The 24,738-nt window shown below is 43.3% G+C and overlaps 1 protein-coding gene across 2 annotated transcripts in view; it reads right to left on the bottom strand.

Moving 5' to 3' along the window:
* Positions 1 to 12,655: 12,655 nt before the first annotated feature.
* The window catches only part of LOC115206575 (guanylate cyclase soluble subunit alpha-2), a 47,299-nt gene continuing 35,216 nt past the window's right edge, over positions 12,656 to 24,738 (bottom strand). For both annotated transcript variants that reach the window (XM_029773708.1, XM_029773709.1), the window contains exons 5-9: positions 23,544 to 23,756; positions 23,052 to 23,324; positions 21,485 to 21,628; positions 15,570 to 15,724; positions 12,656 to 13,980 (exon numbers count right to left, since the gene is read on the bottom strand). In XM_029773708.1, the coding sequence (XP_029629568.1) occupies positions 13,761 to 13,980; positions 15,570 to 15,724; positions 21,485 to 21,628; positions 23,052 to 23,324; positions 23,544 to 23,756 (1,005 nt within the window). In that variant the 3' untranslated portion in view covers positions 12,656 to 13,760. The remainder of the gene's footprint in view (positions 13,981 to 15,569; positions 15,725 to 21,484; positions 21,629 to 23,051; positions 23,325 to 23,543; positions 23,757 to 24,738) is intronic.

Genomic DNA, 24,738 nt, shown 5'->3' with positions numbered 1-24,738 from the left:
CTGCCAATGTTGGGTTGTATTGGAGAGAGTCTCAGTCTTAAATAATTCTCCACACACAGTCTGTGCTGTATTTAGTTTTCATGCTAGTGAGGGCCGAGAATCCACCCTCACATAGGTATGTGGTTGCAAAGGGCAGGATACTCTGAGCGCCGCCCTATCCAGAAATCTGGCAGTGGCTTCTGATTAAATTCAATTTTCACATAACCGCTTGTTGTAATTTCGATGAGGCTCTCTGGAGGCAGGGCATGAAAGGGATAACGAATCCAGTTGTTTGTGTCGTCCGTTTCGGGAAAGTACCTGTGTAATTGCGCACCCAGCTCACTCATGTGCTTCGCCAAATCACATTTGACATTGTCCGTAAGCTTGAGTTCATTTGCACACAAAAAACATACAATGATGGAAAGACCTGTGTGTTGTTGTTAATGCAGACAGAAAAGAGCTCCAACTTCTTAATCATAGCCCCAATTTTGTCCCGCACATTGAATATAGTTGCGGAGAGTCCCTGTAATCCTAGATTCAGATCATTTAGGTGAGAAAAAACATCACCCAAAAACATTCTAGTGTGAGAAACTTGTCATCATGCAAGCGGTCAGACAAGTGAAAATTATGGTCAGTAAAGAAAACTTCAAACTCGTCCCTCAATTAAAAAAAACATGTCAATACTTTGCCCCTTAATAACCAGCACACTTCTATTTGTTGTAAAAGCGTTACATGGTCGCTGCCCATATTATTGCATAATGCAGAAAATACACGAGAGTTCAGGGGCCTTGTTTTAACAAAGTTAACCATTTTCACTATAGTGTCCAAAATGTCTTTCAAGCTGTCAGGCATTCCCTTGGCAGCAAGAGCCTCTTGGTGGATGCTGCAGTGTACCCAAGTGGCATTGGGAGCAACTGCTTGCATGCGCGTTACCACTCCACTATGTCTCCCTGTCATGGCTTTTGCGCCATCAGTACAGATACCACACATCTTGACCACCAAAGTCCATTTGATGTCACAAAGCTGTCCAGTACTTTAAAAATATCCTCTCATATTGTCTTGGTTTCCAGTGGTTTGCAGAAGAGGATATCTTCCTTAATTGACTCCTCATAAACTTAACGGACATATACCAGGAGTTGTGCCAGGCCCGCCACGTCTGTTGACTCATCTGGCTGTAATGCATATAATTCACTGGCTTGTATGTGAAGCAGTAATTGTTTCAAAACATCTCCTGCCATGTCACTGATGCATTGTGAAACAGTGTTGTTTGATGAAGGCATTGTCTGTATAGTTTTTTGGCCTTTTCCCCCAGCATTGCCCCAGCCATATCCGCGGCAGCAGGAAGAATTAAGTCCTCCACAATAGTATGGGGCTTGCCTGTCCTAGCCACTCGGTAGCTCACCATATAAGACGTTTCTAGCCCCTTCTTATTAATGGTATCTGTTGCTTTTATACGTCTTATTACTCGAAAGTCGTCTTTTTTTCTGGCAACATTTTTCAAATGATCATGTTTCTTTTCTAATGCCTGCGCAAGAGTGAAGGTTTCGCGCGAGAGAGTAACGGTTAATGTCATTGGATGTTAATTATTTGACTAGGCTACCTGTATTTGACATTGTGTTGTTATTTAGCTGAAAACTAGATAGTGTAAGGAACACAATGGGAGGTCATACACAGGGGGTCCAAAAATGCCACAGTACATGCAAGGAAAAGGCCAGTAACGTCGTCCGGGAGATCAGGCAATAGGTTGATAACAGGAAATCCGATAGGCTAAAGTACAGGTAGGGAATAAGCAAAAGGCGTCGTTAGTGAGGCAGGCCAAAACTGTCACACATGGGAGGAGTCAATTACGGGAAAAACAGAGCTCCGAATAGAAGTGTGTCACAAAACAAACAATACCTCACAATGATGGGGTGTAAAGAACTGAACTAAATGGTGTGTTAATGACATACAGGTGTGTGAAGAGGTGATCAGAATTCAGGTGATTGGGAGCTGGAGAGTGAGCTGCGTTCAGAGGATCTATGTGTTTGAGAGTGTGAGCTGGAAAGTGAGCTGCGTTCAGGGGATCTACAGTTGAAGTTGGAAGTTTACATACACCTTAGCCAAATACATTTAAACTCAGTTTTTCACAATCCCTGACATTTAATCCTAGCAAATGTTCCCTGTTTTAGGTCAGTTAGGATCACCGCTTTATTTTAAGAATGTGAAATGTCAGAATTATAGTAGAGAGAATGATTTATTTCAGATTCTATTTCTTTCATCACATTCCCAGTGGGTCAGACGTTTACATGCACTCAATTAGTATTTGGTAGCATTGCCTTTACATTGTTTAACTTGGGTCAAACATTTTGGGTAGCCTTCCACAAGCTTCCCACAATAAGTTGGGTGCATTTTGGCCCTTTCCTCCTGACAGAGCTGGTGTAACTGTGTCAGGTTTATAGGCGTTCTTGCTCGCACATGCTTTTTCAGTTCTGCCCACAATTTCTATAGTATTGAGGTCAGGGCTTTGTGATGGCCACTCCAATACCTTGACTGTTGTTCTTAAGCCATTTTGCCACAACTTTGGAAGTATGCTTAGGGTCATTGTCCATTTGGAAGACCCATTTGCGACCAAGCTTTAACTTCCTGACTGATGTCTTGAGATGTTGCTTCAATATATCCACATAATTTTTCTGCCTCATGATGCCATCTATTTTGTGAAGTGCACCAGTCCCTCCTGCAGCAAAGCACTCCCACAACATGATGCTGCCACCACCATGCTTCACGGTTGGGATGGTGTTTTTCGGCTTGCAAGCCTCCCCCTTGTTCTTCCAAACATAATGATGTTCATTATGGCCAAACAGTTCTATTTTTGTTTCATCAGACCAGAGGATATTTCTCCAAAAAGTACAATCTTTGTCCCCATGTGCATTTGCAAACCGTAGTCTGGCTTTTTTATGGTGGTTTTGGAGAAGTGGCTTCTTCCTTGCTGAGCGGCCTTTCAGGTTATGTTGATATAGGATGCGTATTACTGTGGATATAGATACTTCTGTACCTGTTTCCTCCAGCATCTTCACATGGTCCTTTGCTGTTGTTCTGGGATTGATTTATACTTTTCGCACCAAAGTGCGTTCATCTCTAGGAGACAGAACGAGTCTTCTTCCTGAGCGGTATGACGGCTGCTTGGTCTCATGGTGTTCATACTTGCATACTATTGTTTGTACAGATGAACGTGGTACCTTCAGGCGTTTGGAAATTGCTCCCAAGGATGAACCAAACGTGTGGTTCCACATCCACAGGTACACCTCCAATTGACTCAAATTATGTCAATAAGCCTATCAGAAGATTGTAAAGCCATGACATAATTTTCTAGAATTTTCCAAGCCATTTAAAGGCACAGTCGACTTAGTGTATGTAAACTATGGACTTGACAAAACTATAGGTTGTTAATTAACAAGAAATTTGTGGAGTCGTTGAAAAACTAGTTTTAATGACTCCAACCTAAGTGTATATAAACTTCCGACTTCAACTGTACGTGTTTGAGAGTGTGAGATGGAAGCATACGTTACAGATGGTTTCATTTTATTTTTGCCAGTGAAACGAGGCTACTCAGGTGAGAAAAAAACCTCACCCACATGTATAGCCCCATTGGAAAATGTAAATGTACTTTTGAAAATGTGAGAAAAAATATATATATTTGGCAAACTCCCGACGGCATTGCGCATACACCAGTTTGGGAATACCTGGCCTACACCATCACAATAAATCCATTATTTATTTTAGACAGGTCTAAAGGAACATAATATGAAGAAAATGTAGTCTATTTCAGAAGAACAGAATAGCATACTCTGAGTTGTCCTTATGTTAGGCCCTGATCCGGTTATGCCATATGGCTGTGGGCTACACTAGTTAATTTAGCAGACAAGATTTGCTTAGAATTGTATATATTTTTATATTATTTTATAGCATGAAGAGTACAATTGAACATAGCTAAAATAGAAAGGATATTTTCTCCAAATGATTTGAGGGAGTGTGTACATTCAACTATTCTGTGTTAGGCGGTTAAGAAAGAAACATGTACTCCTATATGCTTAATTTAGAGTTATTTATGTAACTTTAGTTGTGATACAAATGTTGGGATATATGTTTTGATTTGTAATACATTCTAAGGCTGCATGATGCGACTCTAATGATGATTTGAAAAAAGTTGCATGAAAGGCATGAGCTCTGCTTTTTTTGCGCAGGCTGTACACACTTCATCAGTCTCTCATTCACAATTTGACAAGCACTTGATAATGCCTCGGATTCCCCGGCTGCATCCTTTTTGTGTGGCCGTAATGCCCCCTAAATAAATTCATACCTTTTGCGGCCAGTGACCTCTCACTCATATGGCTCTCCGTCATGTGATCGGGTCTTTCTCACAGGCTACAAGTGAAGACAGACACATCGGGGATGCAACTGCGTGCCTCCTTATCCAATTCCGAGGCGCATATTGAAGAACTGTTCACATTTACTTTTCGTCAGCCAACAAAATGAATAGGCCTAACGAACAACAAAAGCACTATCCCCCATATTACAAAAGTTGACCTATTCTATTCTGTGGGAGAAATAAATATTCCAAACATAGTCTGGGACAGTGGTGGGTTGCGATAGATCCCAAATTAATATAACCACTAGAATTTAAAAAACTGTTTTAAGCAATGAGCCTGACGTAACAGATGAGAATGTTTATGTTAAAATGTTGATAAACTTTTGGTCTATTTCTTCACATTATAAGTGCAGTAATGCACACACGGCAGTAGGCTATAAGTTGAATGTTCCATTAGCAGGAAAACACCATTCTCAAAAGTGACCACAAATGTGATTATGTATGTAATGCTTTTATTATAAAGGTGCATTTGTATGGTGAAAATGATCTTCCCCAAACTTGAAACTCAAGTGCTGCGTATGTATGCCAGTTAGGCTCTACACCTGTTGTAAAGCGGATTAATGTGCTTCATTTTAAGAAGTTATTTAGCCACTTTAGTTGTGATACAATCCTTATCAAAACATATAGGCCTATGAGCTAAGCTACATGAGGTGTGCTGTTTGTTGCATTAAACTGGGCATCATTCACAAATGATAATATATAATTTACAAGTGATAGGCCAATATTGTCACCCATCATGGGGCGGCAGGTAGCCTAGTGGTTAGAGCATTGGGCCAGTAACCGAAAGGTTGCTAGATTGAATCCCAGAGCTGACAAGGTAAAAATCTGTCATTCTACCCCTGAACAAAGCAGTTAACCCACTCTTCCTAGGCCTTAAAATAAGAATTTGTTTTTAACTGACTTGCCTAGTTAAATAAAGGTTAAATAAAACATTTAAAATGAATCCCTCTATTCTTTATTTAATATTGTCTTTAAATATAGTAAATCATATATGTGTGAACTTTGTTTTGACTTAAAATGGACCATTGTAATGCACCTGTCTCGAAACAGAGGCAGCGAGAAAAAAATACATAATCTATGCACTTAAATAATGAACGGAGGACACTTTTCCCATGGTTCATTTTCATGCCAACCAGGTAGCCTATACTCCTGTTGTAAAGAGAAGCAATGTGCTTAATATTAGGTATGTGTGTGTGCGTGCGTGCCTGTGTGTGCGTGCGTGCGGGCCTTTTCCCATGGTTCATTTTCATGCCAACCAGGTAGCCTATACTCCTGTTGTAAAGAGAAGCAATGTGCTTAATATTAGGTATGTGTGTGTGCGTGCGTGCGTGCGTGCGTACGTGTGTGCGTGCGTGCGTGCGTGCGTGTGTGTTCTAAGGGACATACACTGTGTCCTCTTCCTTCTTCCAGGAACATGCTGTAATCTCATTAGCGTATTCATACACTCATTAGTCAGTAATTTAGACCAATCACACCAGGGTAATCGAATCATTCGGCATATATTATCAGAACATGCCATTATTTCTCCAGTCAGTTTGTCCTCAGTCTACCAGGCTGCATCAGTCATGAGCCAGGGATCCAGTCACGACTTCATGAGACCAGAAATAAACCACAAGAGGACCACTGGGGCGGCAGGTAGCCTATTGGTTAGAGCGTTGGGCCAATAATCGAAAGGTTGCTGGATCAAATCCCCAAGCTGATAAGGTAAGAAATGTGTCGTTCTGCCCCTGAACAAGGCAGTTAACCCACTGTTCCCTGGTAGGCCGACATTGTAAATAAGAATTTGTTTGTAACTGACTTGTCTAGTTAAATAAAGGTAAATAAAAATCACAACCACAATTAAACCACAGTATGAATTACACTGCAGTCAAAGAACTAATGACATGGGTGTGGCAGTCTCTCTCCATCTCATTCCTCAGGGCCTCCATCTCATTCCTCAGGGCCTCCATCTCATTCCTAAGGATCTCTCTCCATCTCATTCCTTGGGATCTCTCCATCTCAGGGCCTCTCTCTCCATCTCATTCCTAAGGGCCTCTCCTTCTATCTATCCTCTCTTCTCCCTCACATGCATCCTTTCTTCCTCATGTCACTCAATTTCACTCTGCCACACTCAGTCAAACTGTACTGTAACTGTACTCTGGCAGCAGTGTGGTGTGAGTGCAGTAATTGTTCATATTTCACTGTTCTCCAGGCAGCAGTGTGGTGTGGTCACAGTGCAATAGTTTGTGGTTCTCGTAAATATCAGAGAACACTTAATGCTAACTGTAGATGAGAACACTTGATGCTAATTGTAGATGAGAACACTTGATGCTAACTGTAGATGAGAACACTTGACGCTAACTGTAGATGAGAACACTTGATGCTAACTGTAGATGAGAACACTAGATGCTAACTGTAGATGAGAACACTTGATGCTAACTGTAGATGAGAACACTTGACGCTAACTGTAGATGAGAACACTTGATGCTAACTGTAGCTAAGAACACTTGATGCTAACTGTAGATGAGAACACTTGATGCTAACTGTAGATGAGAACACTTGATGCTAATTGTAGATAAGAACACTTGATGCTAACTGTAGATAAAAACACTTGATGCTAACTGTAGATGAGAACACTTGATGCTAACTGTAGATGAGAACACTTGATGCTAACTGTAGATAAGAACACTTGATGCTAACTGTAGATGAGAACACTTGATGCTAACTGTTGATAAGAACACTTGATGCTAATTGTAGATAAGAACACTTGATGCTAATTGTAGATGAGAACACTTGACGCTAACTGTAGATGAGAACACTTGATGCTAACTGTAGATGAGAACACTTGACGCTAACTGTAGATGAGAACACTTGACGCTAACTGTAGATGAGAACACTTGACGCTAACTGTAGATGAGAACACTTGATGCTAACTGTAGATGAGAACACTTGACGCTAACTGTAGATGAGAACACTTGACGCTAACTGTAGATGAGAACACTTGATGCTAACTGTAGATGGCAATGGGAGATCGATACGTCCATTCGAACGTTTTCCTCCCATTAGTCAGATGAAGGCTATAAAGCTGAGGGATGTCTGCTCTCTCCCTGTTTACACACACACACACACACACACACACACACACACACACACACACACACACACACACACACACACACACACACACACACACACACACACACACACACACACACACACACAGATAAATTGATACAGGTTACAGAGACATTTTCATAACTCGTGATAACTCCCATTCCTCTCTGTCCCTCCCTTCCATCTATACTCTGCTGACTTACCCTCCTCCCTCTCCTTTCTTTTCCTCTGTTCCCACCTCAAAAGTGCAGAAAACATCAAAACACCATCAATTCCAACAATTTCAGCCTAACACTGAACTTCCTTCTGCCCTACATAACCTCTATATGACCTCTAAACATCCCGCTGAACTCCACGCCTCAGCTGCAGAGAGAGAGAGAGAGAGTGCTACTGAGTCAATATTGTTATTGAGTCAATATTGCTTTCATGTTGATGGCCAGTGATCATACTCTGTGACCGCCCAACACTGTCACAGGAAGGAGGAAGAGGTGATGTTTAACGTATAGGTGCACTCTGGGTAATAGAGTTCATGTGGTAAGGCTCTTTTGAACCCAGACTTAGAAAAACAAGAACATGTTGACTGGAGCATCAGTTTGCTATCCTGGATATCCTCGTATCAACATTGTTATACATACACTAATCGCATTAGGTGCAATGTGAAACATCTCTACATAGAGACAAGAAGACAATAGCCTTATTGCTTCAACATACCATTAATAAGTAATAGAATGTTTCAGTTCAAGGTCAAACCAGGCAGATAACCCCCTAGACTGAAACACTGTCACAGTGAACGTGCTATGGGACCAATATGTGCAGCCAATGTTGTTTCTCTATCCTGAATATTTATAACCTTGCTGTTCCCATACCCCTCGAGTCCCCCCATCCCCCCATCCCCCCTCACAACAACACCCCCACCTCCTGGTCACACTCTGGCATCATCGGGGATCTCTGTGTCACAAAGGCTCATGGGTTTGCAGCTTAGATTAGCAGCTTCCTGTCAGAAAAATAGCAAAACGGTATCTATCACATAGCGCCACAAGGGCTCTTAGAAAACAAACACATACACACATGTACACTCTCTCTCTCTCTCTCTCTCTCACTCTCTCTCTCTCTCTCTCTCTATCTATCTATCTCTCTCACTCTCTCTCACTCTCTCTCTCTCCCTCCCTCCCTCAAGCTATCCCTCCAGCCACTGGCAGTGAGCTGAGGGAAAATAAAAGGCAGACAGGGTTTTCAGGGGAGAGGTGATGGGGGAGAGAGGGGTAGAGGGGGGCAAGGTAGGGGGAGAGGGGGTTAGTAGGGGGAGAGGTGATGGAGAGAGAAGGTAGGAGGGGGAGAAGGGAAGAAGTGATGGGGAGAGGGGTAGGAGGGGAAGCTCGGGAGAGGTGATGGGAAGAGGGGTATGAGGGGGGACAGGTAGGGGGAAGAGGGGGAGAGGTGATGGGGAGAGAGGGTTAGGAGGGGGAGAGAAGGTAGGAGGGGGAGAGGTGATAGGGGGTTAGGAGTGGAAGAGGTGATGGGGAGAGGGGGTTAGGAGGGGGAGAGGTGATGGGGAGGGAAGGTAGAAGGGGAGAGGGGAGAGGTGATGGGGAGAGAAGGTAGGAGGGGGAGGGTGGGGTGTGGTGATGGGGGAGAGAGGTGTAGGATGGGAGAAGGGTGAGGAGGACACAGGTGTTAGTTAGAATGAGTGTGTGTGTGTGCGTGCGTGTGTACCCATCACATGTTGTCTACAAATGGCAGAGACTCGTAAGGCCTGAGAGACTGAGACTCTTAAGGCCTGAGAGACAGAGATTCTTAAGGCCTGAGAGACAGAGACTCTTAAGGCCTGAGAGACAGAGACTCGTAAGGCCTGAGAGACAGAGACTCCTAAGGCCTGAGAGACAGAGACTCTTAAGGCCTGAGAGACAGAGACTCTTAAGGCCTGAGAGACAGAGACTCTTAAGGCCTGAGAGACAGAGACTCGTAAGGCCTGAGAGACAGAGACTCTTAAGGCCTGAGAGACAGAGACTCATAAGGCCTGAGAGATGTATGGAGGTGCGTGTGTGTATGCAAGGGTATCTTTGTAAAGTAGTGTTGTTTGTGTTTTAGGATGAGCTATATCTGATCTAGCATCTGGCTCACCAAGGTCACGACTCTCAGGTCAACCTCACCATCATGGAGCAGACACTGACTGCACGGTCTAAACAGGCTTCCTCTCCTTGTCTCCATTCCTCCATCTGCATTGATGGAAAACAACTGGAGTATAGGTGACAAGCCAGGTCCTAGTGGGCTAACATTATACCGTCATGTTATCAGCGATCCTGTATGTGCACATGCAAAAGTGTGTGTGACAGAGAGGTGGGTGTGGTTCTGCACTATAGATCAGAGGGGTGTGGTTGTCAATAATGAAACAGCGTGTTCTGTCAGTCACAGAGGAAACATGGTGTGTGTATGTCTGTGTGAGAGTGTGTGTCTGTGTGTATGCGTGAACGTTTGTCTGATTTCCTGTTTAGCTATACTGAACAAAAATATAAACGCAACATGTAAAGTGTTGGTCACGTTTCATGAGCTGAAATAAAAGATCCCAGTGATTTTCCATACGCACTAAAAGCTTATTTCTCTGAAATTTTGTACACAAATTTGTTTACACCCCTGATTGGGAGCATTTCTCCAATGCCAAGATAATCCATCCACCTGACAGGTGTGGCATATCAAGAAGCTGATTAAAAAGCATGATCATTACACAGGTGCACCTTGTGCTGGGGTCAATGAAAGGCCACATCTTTCAATGAAAGTCAATGAAAGGTCACACAACACAATGCCACAGATGTTTCGAGTTTTGAGGGAGCGTGTAATTGGCATGCTGACTGCCGGAATGTCCAACAGAGCTGTTGCCAGAACATGTCATGTTCATTTCTCTATTATACATCATTTTTTTGATAATTTGGCAGTACGTCCAACCGGCCACATGTAACCACGCCAGCCAAGGACCTCCACATCCGGCTTCTTCACCTGTGGGATCATCTGAGACCAGCCACCCGGACAGCTGATGAAACTGAGAAGTATTTCTGTCTGTAATGAAGCCCTTTTATGGGGAAAAACTCATTCTGATTGGCTGGCCCTGGCTCCCCAGTGGGTGGCTGCACCCTGGCCATCATGTGATGAACATAATAAACTAAACACATTCTTCATTTTTAAACATATCTGGTGATTTTTATTGACAACTTATTTGACAGAGGATGTGCCTTACAACTCAGTCATTCAACAGATTTCAACATGTTTCCTACCAGATACATCAGTAATGTTATTATTAGGCCTAGATAACAGACGACTCAGACATGTCAAATCATTTTACCAAAAAGAGAAAAAAAGTCAACAGAAATGTGAATGTACTCATCTAAACTTGTGAATAATACCAAAAAGTACAACATAGAATGATCTTTAAAATGGAATATTTTCTGTTGAATTATTAAATATATTTAAATTGTACATATTTAATATAGATATAGGCCTTTTTACATACATGTTATTTTGTACAGAGTTTAATGCAATAACAGATCGACAGGTTATCTTACACTTACTTCTTGGTCGCCCGCTCGCACCCACACACACACACATGTTTTTACAGGTTATTTTACATGGCGAAGTTCTTTGGTGTAGAACTCCAACATGGGATGGAACGTTTGATTACGATGCTGTAGTGTAGAACTCCAACATGGGATGGAACGTTTGATTATGATGCTGTTGGTGTAGAACTCCAACATGGGATGGAACGTTTGATTATGATGCTGTAGTATAGAACTCCAACTTGGGATGGAACGTTTGATTACGATGCTGTAGTGTAGAACTCCAACATGGGATGGAACGTTTGATTATGATGCTGTTGGTGTAGAACTCCAACATGAGATGGAACGTTTGATTATGATGCTGTAGTGTAGAACTCCAACTTGGGATGGAACGTTTGATTATGATGCTGTTGGTGTAGAACTCCAACATGGGATGGAACGTTTGATTATGATGCTGTAGTGTAGAACTCCAACATGGGATGGAACGTTTGATTATGATGCTGTTGGTGTAGAACTCCAACATGGGATGGAACGTTTGATTATGATGCTGTTGGTGTAGAACTCCAACATGGGATGGAACGTTTGATTATGATGCTGTTGGTGTAGAACTCCAACTTGGGATGGAACGTTTGATTATGATGCTGTAGTATAGAACTCCAACATGGGATGGAACGTTTGATTACGATGCTGTAGTGTAGAACTCCAACATGGGATGGAACGTTTGATTACGATGCTGTAGTGTAGAACTCCAACATGGGATGGAACGTTTGATTACGATGCTGTAGTGTAGAACTCCAACATGGGATGGAACGTTTGATTATGATGCTGTAGTGTAGAACTCCAACATGGGATGGAACGTTTGATTATGATGCTGTAGTGTAGAACTCCAACATGGGATGGAACGTTTGATTATGATGCTGTTGGTGTAGAACTCCAACATGGGATGGAACGTTTGATTATGATGCTGTAGTGTAGAACTCCAACATGGGATGGAACGTTTGATTATGATGCTGTTGGTGTAGAACTCCAACATGGGATGGAACGTTTGATTATGATGCTGTAGTGTAGAACTCCAACTTGGGATGGAACGTTTGATTACGATGCTGTAGTGTAGAACTCCAACATGGGATGGAACGTTTGATTACGATGCTGTAGTGTAGAACTCCAACATGGGATGGAACGTTTGATTACGATGCTGTAGTGTAGAACTCCAACATGGGATGGAACGTTTGATTATGATGCTGTAGTGTAGAACTCCAACATGGGATGGAACGTTTGATTATGATGCTGTAGTGTAGAACTCCAACATGGGATGGAACGTTTGATTATGATGCTGTTGGTGTAGAACTCCAACATGGGATGGAACGTTTGATTATGATGCTGTAGTGTAGAACTCCAACATGGGATGGAACGTTTGATTATGATGCTGTTGGTGTAGAACTCCAACATGGGATGGAACGTTTGATTATGATGCTGTAGTGTAGAACTCCAACTTGGGATGGAACGTTTGATTATGATGCTGTAGTGTAGAACTCCAACATGGGATGGAACGTTTGATTATGATGCTGTTGGTGTAGAACTCCAACATGGGATGGAACGTTTGATTACAATGCTGTAGTGTAGAACTCCAACATGGGATGGAACGTTTGATTATGATGCTGTTGGAAAGCCAACATAGTCTCAATGGGGTGACTGACTGATTGATTGATTATTTTGTTTAATTTATTATCGTTAATGCTTTAACCTCACAGCTAAATCAATGACATCAAAAACCAATTCCAGCACAAGTATGTTTAGAATGGTATTTGATTGAAGCAGGCCATTTCTTACTTGTAACAAGCCAATGTGTGTTTGTGTGTGAGAGAGAGAAATGAGGTTGGGGACCAGAGTGGTGACAGAGAGATAGGATCCTAAGGTTATTGCTCTAAAAACATAGAATGATGTAGAGATCTGGAATGACATAGAGACCCCCACCAGGCATACTTCCTATCCACACCTTGGTTATTAGAGTTGGTGGATGGATTTACGTGCTGCTTGCTCATGTCCATGGTTTAGTGTTGACAGATGGGCTGGGAGGTGGATGCATTCAGATAACTGAATGAGAAAATGTCCGAACATCTCTGTGGTTCAGCTGCTAGCTGGACCAAAACAACACAGGCTTCCCACAGTGACTGATTTGGGAGAGTCACACACATCACTGTGGGGAGCATCAGAGCTGCAGACCTCGTTCCATTTCCCCGCGTGTTCAGCCAGCTCACATGTCGGGGGTTTGAGAGTGTATGTCTGGAGTGTTCTAGTGAAGAAGGCACTGAGTTGTGAGCGTTGTTGATAATAACACAGTACCTGCCATGCCCAGACTGACAGCCAGCCGTGGTATCCATGGTTACAGTACGCCGTGTTCTACAAGCAGAAGGCTTTAGTTTAGTTTCGAAGTTGCTAGATTATTCTATTATATTGTCTCTGTTGATTTTGTTGTTTTCCCTCCTCTTCTCTCAACCTTCAAAGTCTGGTTTGTGGTGGGGTTGAAGGGTAAAGGGTGGTTGCCCTTGGTAACAACAGGTTGTAGTTGGTGAAGCGAGGAGTGTCTGTTTCTAGATGGAAAAGCGAGGGGGGTTGTTAAGAGGACTGCGTCCTGGTTTGGGGTAGGAGGGTATTGTCATCCCTATAAGGCTCCCATTTAAACATGGCTGTAGGGTTAGAGTTGTGTGTGTATGCTGATGACTGTGTGTTTTGGGAGCCTATAGACTGGTCTCTCGTAGGAACATGGTGCCGATGCTGTAGGACACTTTCCTCAGGGGAGCTGGGGGGGCGGAGCGGGAGCTGGTCAGGGAGGTGTGGCTATGGGAAGTCCCTCCCTCCAGGAAGTAGCATGTTCCCGGGATCTCCTTCGGAAAATTATCAGGAAGTTCCAACCGGGAACGAGGGACGAAAGAGAAGGAGCAATCGTCTTTCAGCAGCCTGGAGAGAGGGAAAGAAAGAGGAGAGAGATTTAGAAACACATGATGACTGTGTTATATTTGGCTGCAGAGTGGGATTTGGCTATTTCTCCAAACAGCAGTGACTCTCCAGGGAGTGATGTAGCCTTGTTCAGAATGAGATAAGACCAAACACACCCAAGCATTATTCACAAGCTACAGGTGTGTGTTTGTGCTGCAGGGGGGTATGTACACACACACTGATGCACACACACACACACACATAAGCAAGCAATTACACAGTGTGTACATATGCTGAGTCCACAGAGATATTAGCAGAGGAGACAGAACACACACTGGATTTATTAATCACCATTCACACACACACACACACACACACACACACACACACACACACACACACACACACACACACACACACACACACACACAGGTTGGTTTAAATCTGCAACAATTAGCCCTCTTTGTGTCGTGCAAATAATTTGTGATTCTGAGGAGAGAACGTCCTTGACTGCAAAAATAGAGAGGTTTCCAAGGCAACGCTTTCGACTCACTGACTCACATAAGGGACACCATAGAGAGGGAGAGAGAGGGAAAAGAGAGATAAGAAGGAGAGAGAGAGAGAACACGATGATCAGCTCTCATCACAAAGTGCCCCCACAGGCAGCGTTTGACTCAACATCAGAGTCACTGTGTGTGTGTGTATGTGTCTGTCTGTGTCTGTCTGTGTGTGTGTGTATGTGTCTATCTGTCTGTGTGTGTGTGTATGTGTCTGTCTGTCTGTGTGTGTATGTGTCTGACTGTCTGACTGTCTGTCTGTCTGTCTGTCTGTCTGTCTGTCTGTCTGTCTGTCTGTCTGTCTGTCTGTCTGTCTGTCTGTCTGTCTGTCTGTCTGTCTGTCTGTCTGTCTGTCTGTCTGTCTGTCTGTCTGTCTGTCTGTGTGTGTGTGTGTGTGTGTGTGTGTGTGTGTGTGCGCGTGTGTGTGTGTGTGTGAAAGTGTCTGTGCTTGCGGGCGTACGTTTATGACGTATCACTAATGCAGTGACTGGACGTGACTGTTTCTTACTCAAATGTCCTGAAAGACTGAAAGCTGCTCTATTGCCATTCATTCTCCCCCCTCACTCACACACACACACAGACCACACACACACACACACAGACACACACACACACACACTCCACACACACACACACACACTCCACACACACACACACACACACACACACACACACACACACACACACACACACACACACACACTCACACACACACACACACACAGACCTCACACACACACACACACACACTCCACACACACACACAGACCACACACACACTCCACACACACACACACACACACACACACACACACACACACACTTCACACACACACAGACAGACCTCACACACACACACACACAGACCACACACACTCCACACACACTCCACACACACACGCACAGACCACACACACTCCACACACACACACTCCACACACACGCACACACTCACACACACTCACACACACACACACACACACACACACACACACACACACACACACACACACACACACACACACACACACACACACACACAGGTGTACTCACCGGTATGTGGTTGGGCTGACGTTGATGCATCGAGGGTGGCTCCCAGACTCAAACTTGCTGGCCAGTGTGACGTTGTTGCCAAACAGACAGTACCTGGGCATCCTCACCCCAACCACCCCCGCCAACACTGAGCCTGTATGGATACCTATACGCAGCTGAAGGACGGAGAGAGGGAGGGAGAGTAGAGGGAGAAGCAGAGAGAGAGAGAGAGAGATGACAGTTGAACACTGTTTCAGTAAAGGGCTACGCTGTAACACACTGTTGGAGTTAGTAACATGACAAAAAAACAGACATATACACTGAGTATACTAAACACTAGAAACACCTTCCTGATATTGGATACAGGTGTAATTATAAGTATATTATTATTGCTGGGATTTACATGTGATCATCGCACTTCAAACCCACTCTATTGTAGGTCTGACACACAACACACAAACACACATCATCTCTAATGATCCACTTCAGTATCTCATCTCCACGGTTACTAACGGCACTGAGCACATGCCACCACACTAATGTGGGTAACCTTGGCAATGAGAGAGAGCGAAAAGGGGGAGGAAAAGAGAGCGAGGAAAACGTGAGGGCAAAGGTGTGCTATTCTGATCACACTGTTATAGAGATGGACAGATTGGTATTGGCTGGTTCTGATCACACTGTTATAGAGATGGACAGATTGGTATTGGCTGGTTCTGATCACACTGTTATAGAGATGGACAGATTGGTATTGGCTGGTTCTGATCACACTGTTATAGAGATGGACAGATTGGTATTGGCTGGTTCTGATCACACTGTTATAGAGATGGACAGATTGGTATTGGCTGGTTCTGATCACACTGTTATAGAGATGGACAGATTGGTATTGGCTGGTTCTGATCACACTGTTATAGAGATGGACAGATTGGTATTGGCTGGTTCTGATCACACTGTTATAGAGATGGACAGATTGGTATTGGCTGGTTCTGATCACACTGTTATAGAGATGGACAGATTGACAGATGTTATGAGGAAAGAGTGAGGGGAGATACAGAGAAAGAGATGGAGAAGGAGAGACAAGTTAAGGTGTATTTTGATCTTTCTCTCTTGTACAAATGGACCCCCTCTCCCCCTTGTTTCTCTGTCCCCCTCTCCACTCTCTATTTCTCTGTCCCCCCTCTCCCCTCTCCTACTTCATCCCCCCTCCCCTCTATCTCTCACTCTTCTGTGAGTCAGCACAGAGTCGGAACAGACCAATCAAAACACACTGCAGCTCTAAAGCAGCCAATCCCAACCGACAGCTGTGAGGTACATTGAACACTGTTCTCTAGAACATTGTGATGTTCTGTGTTCTGGAATATGTGATTTTAAAACAGTAATATGGGTCAATACTATCTCTCTCTCTCTTTCTCTCTCCTCTCTCTCCCTCTCCCCACCTCTCCCTTCCTCTCCGTCTCTCTCTCTCTCTCTCTCTCTCATAGACTAGTTTACATAACACAGTTGTATTGGCTAGTTGTGAACATGCTGACTGAAGAGCGTTTATCCGGCTGAAGTGGTTTGAACGAGCAGAGCATCTCTCCTCTTTTCCTCAGAGCAAGGGAACAAAGAATGTGTGAAAGAGAGAGAGAGAGAGAGAGGGAAAGAGAGAGACAGAGAGAGAAAGAGGGAGAGAGAGAGACAGACAGACAGACAGAGAGACAGAGAACAGGGCTACAGGGCATAGCTATGCCAGTCTATTTCTGGAACAATGGCCAGTGAATGAATCACAACTATAGGCCACAAACACACACAGACACACACCAGACACATGCACTCACGTGCACAGACTGATACAGGCATACACATGCATGGCCACACGCATGCACACACACACGACATTAGAATTGTGTAGTTGCCATTTTTAAGGACTAAAGGTGTCTCTCTCTCTCTGAAATGCCCTCTTCGCTGGGCATCAGAGTTGGAATGAATAGAGAGATGAATGAATCATGCAGCTCTACAGAGAGACAGATAGTTTAAACAGTTCCTTCTAGACAACCAACAGAGCTCTCCTACAGGAGCCTGGTTTGAGCCAGGACATACAGCGCTTTCAGAAAATATTTCAAACCCCTTGACATTTTCCACAACTTGTTACGTTACAGCCTTATTCTAAAATGGATTTCCCTCATCAATCTACATACAACACTCCATAATGACAAATCAAAAACAGGTTTTTAGAAATTTGTAAAAAACAGAAATACCTTATTTATATAAGTATTCAGAACCTTTGCTATGAGACTCGAAATTGAGCTCAGGTGCATCCTGTTTCCATGAATCATCCTTGAGATGTTTTTACAACTTGATTGGAGGCCACCTGTGGTAAATTCAATTGATTGACATGATTTGGAAAGGCACACACCTGTCTATATAAGGTCCCACAGTTGACAGTGCATGTCAGAGCAAAAACCAAGCCACGAGGTCGAAGGAGTTGTCCGTAGAGCTCCAAGACAAGATTGTGTCGAGGCACGAATCTGGGGAAGGGTACACAAACATTTCTGCAGCATTGAAGGTCCCCAAGAACACAGCGGCCTCCATCATTCTTAAATGGAAGAAGTTTGGAACCACCAAGACTCTTCCCAGAGCTGGCCGCCCTGCCAAACTGAGCAATCGGTGGAGAAGGGCCTTGGTCAGGGAGGTGACCAAGAACCCAATGATCACTCTGACAGATCTCCAGAGTTCTTCTGTGGAGATGGGAGAACCTTCCAGAAGGACAACCATCTCTGCAGCACTCTACCAATCAGACCTTTATGGTAGAGTGGCCAGACAGAAGCCACTCCTCAGTAAAAGGCACATCACAGCCCGCTTGGAATTTGCAAAAAGGCACCTAAAGGACTCTCAGACCATGAGAAACAAGATTCTCTGGTATGATGAAACCAAGATTGAACTCTTTGGCCTGAATGCCAAGTGTCACGTCTGGAGGAATCCGGGCACCATCTCTACGGTGAAGCATGGTGCTGGCAGCATCATGCTTTGGGGATGTTTTTCAGCGACAGAGACTGGGAGACTAGTCAGGATCAAGGGAAAGATTTACGGAGCAAAGTACAGAGAGATCATTGATGAAAACCTGCTCCAGAGTGCTCAGGACCTCAGACTGGGGCGAAGATTCACCTTCCAACAGGACAATGACCCTAAGCACACAGCCAAGACAATGCAGAAGTGGCTTCGAGACAAGTCTCTGAATATCCTTGAGCGGCCCAGTCAGAGCCCAGACTTTAACCCAATCTAACATCTCTGTAGAGACCTGAAAATAGCTGTGCAGCGACGCTCCCCATCCAACCTGACAGAGCTTGAGAGGATCTGCAGAGAAAAATGGGAGAAACTCCCCAAATACAGGTGTGCTAAGCCTGTAGCGTCATACCCAAGAAGACTCGAGGCTGTAATCGCTGCCAAAGGTGCTTCAACAAAGTACTGAGTAAAGGGTCTGAACACTTAAATAAATGTGATATTTCAGTACTTTATTTATTTATTTATTTATTTTGCAAAAACATCGAAAAACCTATCTATGCTTTGTTATTATGGGGTATTGTGTGTAGATTGATTGGTGGGGGGGGGACTATTTAATCAATTTTAGAATAAGGCTATAATGTAACAAAATGTCGAAAAGTCAAGTGGTCTGAATACTTTCCGAATGCACTGTATCCAGCTCACCACATAGCTACATACAGTCACGATCAAAATTATTGGCACCCTTCGTAAAGATGAGCACAAAATACAGCATTAATAAATAATATAAATACTGAGCTGTATTGTATGGTCAAAAGTGCTCAATTATATTGTTTTATACAAACACAATTACTCTAGAAAAATATTTTGTTTAACGAGGAAGATTTTTTTCTCAAAAAGATAGGGGTTCAAATATTTTTCTGTGAGCAATTGTACTGGTATAAAATAATATCATTTTCCCATGTTCAGTATTTGTATGATTTATTTTATACACTCTTTTTTACTCATCTCTATCAAGGGTGCCAATAATTTCGGTCGTGACTGTACATGTGATCCCCAGCACCCTTGTTGTCATGCCGATAGACAGAGACAGAGATTGTGTGAGGTTGGTTATTTTTATTGCTGGTTGCCATAAATAGAAAGTCTAGGTTCAAGCATGCTAGAAAAACAACCTGGAGCTCTGAGCCAACACACACACACACACACACACACCATGTTTTGTATTGTCAGTGTTGACTCTGACACAGACAGCTGGATGTAACAGAAAAGAGCCTATACCTATGGAGATGGGAGAAAGATAAATTGCCTGAATGTGACCTTCTCTCTAACGTAACACAATACAGCCCAAAACAAAGCTCATGTATTTCCTGTAAGACACTAAAACAACAGCGTAACAGAAACAACCGTCATTAATTAGCCAAAAACAGCCCCTGCTGCCACGTCACGATTCTCCCATCACCATGGCAACTGCATTCCCATGTTCTATCCATCACGTGACGACCGGTGTGTTGGCAATAAGTCAGTTACACACATACGTGCTGTGATCACACACCGCAAGCATAAATATGCACACGGACATCCACAAACACTCATTTACTGTACACACACAAAAACACAAACCCATTGTAGTTTCGGTCCATGTGTGTCTGTGCCTGCCTGCGTGTGTGGTGTGTTTGCGCATGCTAGCGTGTGCTCTCTTCCTTGTGAAGACACGTTTCATCTCATCAGTCGTCAGTAAAGGGGAAGATGAGAGGGGCTCCATTGTCAGCATCTACAGCTGGTTAAGAACTTCCTTCCCAATGGGCCATGATGGCAGCGTAGCCTAGTGGTTAGAGCGTTGGACTAGTAACCGAAAGGTTGCTAGATTGAATCCCCGAGCTGACAAGGTACAAATCTGTCGTTCTGCGCCTGAACAAGGCAGTTAACCCACTGTTCCTAGGCCGTCATTGAAAATAAAAATGTGTTCTTAACTGACTTGCCTAGTTAAATAAAGATAAAATAAAATATCAACACACATCTGGGACTGTCAGCCAGCTAATGGGAGCACAACACAGCTAGCACAATCTCGCACAACACAGCTAACACAACACAGCTAGCATAACACCGCACAGCTAGCACAACACAGCTAGCACAATCTAGCACAACACAGCTAACACAACACAGCTGGCACAACACAACACAACACAGCTAGCACAACACAGCTAGCACAATCTCGCACAACACAGCTAACACAACACAGCTAGCACAACACAACACAGCTAACACAACACAGCTAGCACAATCTAGCACAACACAGCTAACACAACACATTACAGTGGGAGCAAATGAAGCATAGTGGGCAGAACAAGCAAAGAGGTGGGCAAAGCCAAGCACGAGCTAGTGAGATTCTATTGACGTGTTGTAGCATGTATTCCATTAGGGAATGCCTCCTCTGTGAAATGTGCACAAACTCAATTCGACCTTGCACTCCTACTAAAAACAGTTTTTAAACGTATAAAACTTAGTGCACTGTGTTCATAGCGGATTCTAGTTTTGGGAACAGAAACATTTATTGAGATCAGATGTTTCATCAATGACAACTTGGCCCAGTTTCACCTAGTTCCATCCTCTCCCACTACCAGCGACTGGACTTCCTCTCAGTAACATATTTAGTGGTAAGAAAACTTTCTAAATGGATGTTTCAGCTTTATAGCCCCTGTGATGTATCTGGGTTACCCCTTCTGTCTGTGGCACAACACAGCACCGCACTGATAAGCTGATAGATGCTTTAAATTCGAGGTGTAAACCACATATACATTTGAATGAGAAGAGAGACAGACAGTAGGAGGAGAGGGTGAAAAAGGATAGAGAGAGAGAGAGAGAAAAAGAGGGGGAGTGAAAAGGGAGATAGAAAAGATGACAGAAAAAGAGAGTGAGGGAGAAATAGCCCATTCCCTCTCCTGTGCCAAGCGAAGACTCACCTTGATGGATTTGCCGTCCGGCGTTAACACCTCCTCTGACAGCTCCATCATCTTCAGGGCCATGAGTGCGATTGGCTTAGCATGGCTGTCAATCTTCCGGTGGAGCCCGCCCGCAACACAGTAGGCGTCGCCTATAGTCTCAATCTATATGGGGATTGGAGAAGAGTTCATGAAGCCATGACGATTTCATTTGATTTGAGTTCTATACTTTAATCAAATTGAAATATTTTCATAATAACATTTATCTTGACAGGGTTATTGGCAGAATTAAACACTCAGACAAGCTGTACCTGACAACAAGAAACACAACTCTCATTTCCTTCCAGTCACAGTCATTTATCCAGAGTAACCATGACAATGGGAACATATGGGACTCCTCTCTCCCCCTCTCTCCCCCTCTCTCCCCCTCTCTCCTCACATGGAGCAGGAAAAGAGAGGGGGAGAGGAGAAAGTGGAGACGAGAGAAAATGGAAGTAGAAAGAGAGAAGGGGAAGAGTCAAGTAAAAAAGTGGAAGGGTGAGGAGAAGGGAAGGGAAGGGTGCTGTATCTGTGCTGACTCAAACCCTGGCAAAGGACGAGAGCTGATGTAGAGCTAGATGGATGGAGGGATGGATAGAGGGAGTGATGGTTGTTAATGGACGCACTGGGCCTTGTTGTAATACCACTCTGTCAGGCAGCCAGTATTGACACACTGTTGTTAAGCACTGTTGCATTAGCCATTAATCAGTGTGTTTTTCCACCCGATACATATGCACGCACACGCACACGCACACACACGCACACACACAGTGCTGATATAAAACACAACTTGATTGATCCTTGTATTTACCCACGGCTGCACCATTACTCAATTGCACTATACCTCTCCTATGTGGACAGATGACACGTATCAGGGTTGGAGTCAATTCAGTATTTCTGAATTTAATCCAATTCAAACAATGAATTTCAATTGGCCACACTCCACAGGAAGCAGAATTTGAATTGAATTTGATTTGAGTCAACTGAGATGTGAAACATGAAAATCTCATTCATTTGACAAATCTACCACTTATTAATTCAACGAATACACATACCATTTGAAATATGAGTATTTATTTTAACTCAAATATGTCAAACAGTTTAATCTAATGTGTTATGGGAAAACCTTTTGTTTCTGATATTTAAAAACAGTTATTAATTATTAAAGACAACCCACAACATGATCTTAGAGTATTTCTAGACCACTAATTATGTTTTATTGTTTTAGGAAAATTAGTTTTAAAGATGAAATGTTTCAATCTAATGCTAAATGGTATTGGTAACCAAGTCAAAATAAACATTGCTATGGTGATGTGTAGAATAAATAAGGCATTTGAATGTCATTTAATGAAATTCTACTTTCTTTAATTTGAATGCAATCCAAATTCTGCTATTTGTGAGGTGTGGCCAATTCAAATTCAATTCAAATACAATAATTGAAATGGAATTAAAGAGCAATTCGTAACTCAATTCAGAATCGACCCAAACCCTGAAACATATAACAAGCACTAAGTGTACAGTTTGTGACGTGCAAACAGTGTGTTCCTACCTTATACACATCCAGTATTCCACACTGGTAGTCGAAGCGTGTGTAGAGCTCGTTGAGCATGCTGATGACCTGCATGGGGGTACACTGGGCACACACTGCCGTGAAGCCCACGATGTCAGAGAACAGCATGGTGACATCATCAAACTTCCTGGCGGGGACAGACTCCCCCTGCCACAGCTTCTGGGCCACGTCACCAGGAAAGATGGAGTAGAGAAGGTCTACTGTCCTCCTCTTCTCCTCTTCTAGAGCTTGGTGTGTCTTTTCTAGAGTGGCCTGGGGAAGAGCAGAGGGGTAGAAATACAATTAGTAGAATGGGGATGATGGAGTGGAGGTTTAGTGACCAATGCGTTTTCTCTTTTTCTGAAGCTGGATGAGTCGGCTGCTGAATGTCTACGTGACAGAATAATGAGTATGAGCACACATGTATGTTTGTGTGTGACCATGTGTGTGCACTTGTGTGTGTGTGCATATTGCATGTGTGTTTGACTGTACCTTGAGTTTGTCCATCCTGTTCTTGAGGCCGTCCTGTGCCTTGGCCTGCTGTCCCACCAGTATGACATCACGCGTGGCGTCGTGGATGGGGATGTCTGACAGGTAGAGGCCCCTGCCCATCAACTCCTCCAGCTTGTCCACCCGGGGGGAACCCAGGAACATCAGAGTAGAGGATTCTGGGACATGAATCATCTGACCCTTCACCTCCATCACCTGGCAAAGAGAGAGAAAAAGCAAGAGAAAGAAAGAGAGAGAGAGAGGGTGTGGGGCAGAAGACAGGGAGAGGGGTTATTCATGTGATAAAGAGATCAATGGAACACAGACTGTGGGAAATACAGTGCCTTCAGAAAGTATTCACACCTTGATTTTGTTGAGTTACAAAGTGAGATTAAAATTGATTTCATTGTCAATGATCTACACAAAATACTCTAATGTCAAAGTGGAAGAAAAATGTGAAAAATGTAACACTATATGTTGATTAGATAAGTATTCAACCCCCTGAGTCAATACATGTTAGAATGACCTTTGGAAGCAATTACACCTTTCTGGGTACAGTCTCGAAGAGTTTTCCACACCTGGATTGTGCAACATTTGCCCATTATTCTTTTCAGAAATGTTTAACCTCTGTAAAATTGATTGTTGATTGTTGCTAAACAACCATTTTCAAGTCTAGCCATACATTTTCTAGAAGATTTATGTCAAAACTGTAAGTCAGCCCCTCAGGAACATTCACTGTCTTCTTGGTAAGAAACTCCAGTGTATATTTAGCCTTGTGTTTTAGGTTATTGTCCTGCTGAGAGGTAAATTCATCACCCAGTGTCTGGTGGAAAGCAGACTGAACCAGGTTTTCCTCTAGGATGTTGCCTGTGCTTAGCTCTATTACGTCACCTTTTTATCAGGAAAAACTCCTAGTCCTTAACGATTACAATCATACCCATAACATGATGCAGCCACCACTATGCTTGAAAATATGGAGAGTGCTACTCAGTAATTTGTTGTATTGAATTTTCCCCAAACATAACACTTTGTATTCAGGACAAAAAGTGAATTGCTTTGCCATATTTTTTGCAGTATTACTTTAGTGCCTTTGTTGCAAACAGGAGGCATGTTTTGGAATATTTTTTATTCTGTACAGGCTTCCTTCCTTCTTTTCACTCTGTCAATTAGGTTAGTGTTGTGGAGTAACTACAACGTT

Source organism: Salmo trutta, chromosome 13 (assembly GCF_901001165.1).
Source record: "Salmo trutta chromosome 13, fSalTru1.1, whole genome shotgun sequence".
NCBI lineage: Eukaryota > Metazoa > Chordata > Actinopteri > Salmoniformes > Salmonidae > Salmo > Salmo trutta.
The sequence above is the reverse complement of the archived record's forward strand: the minus strand, read 5'-3'. Positions and strand labels throughout refer to the sequence as shown.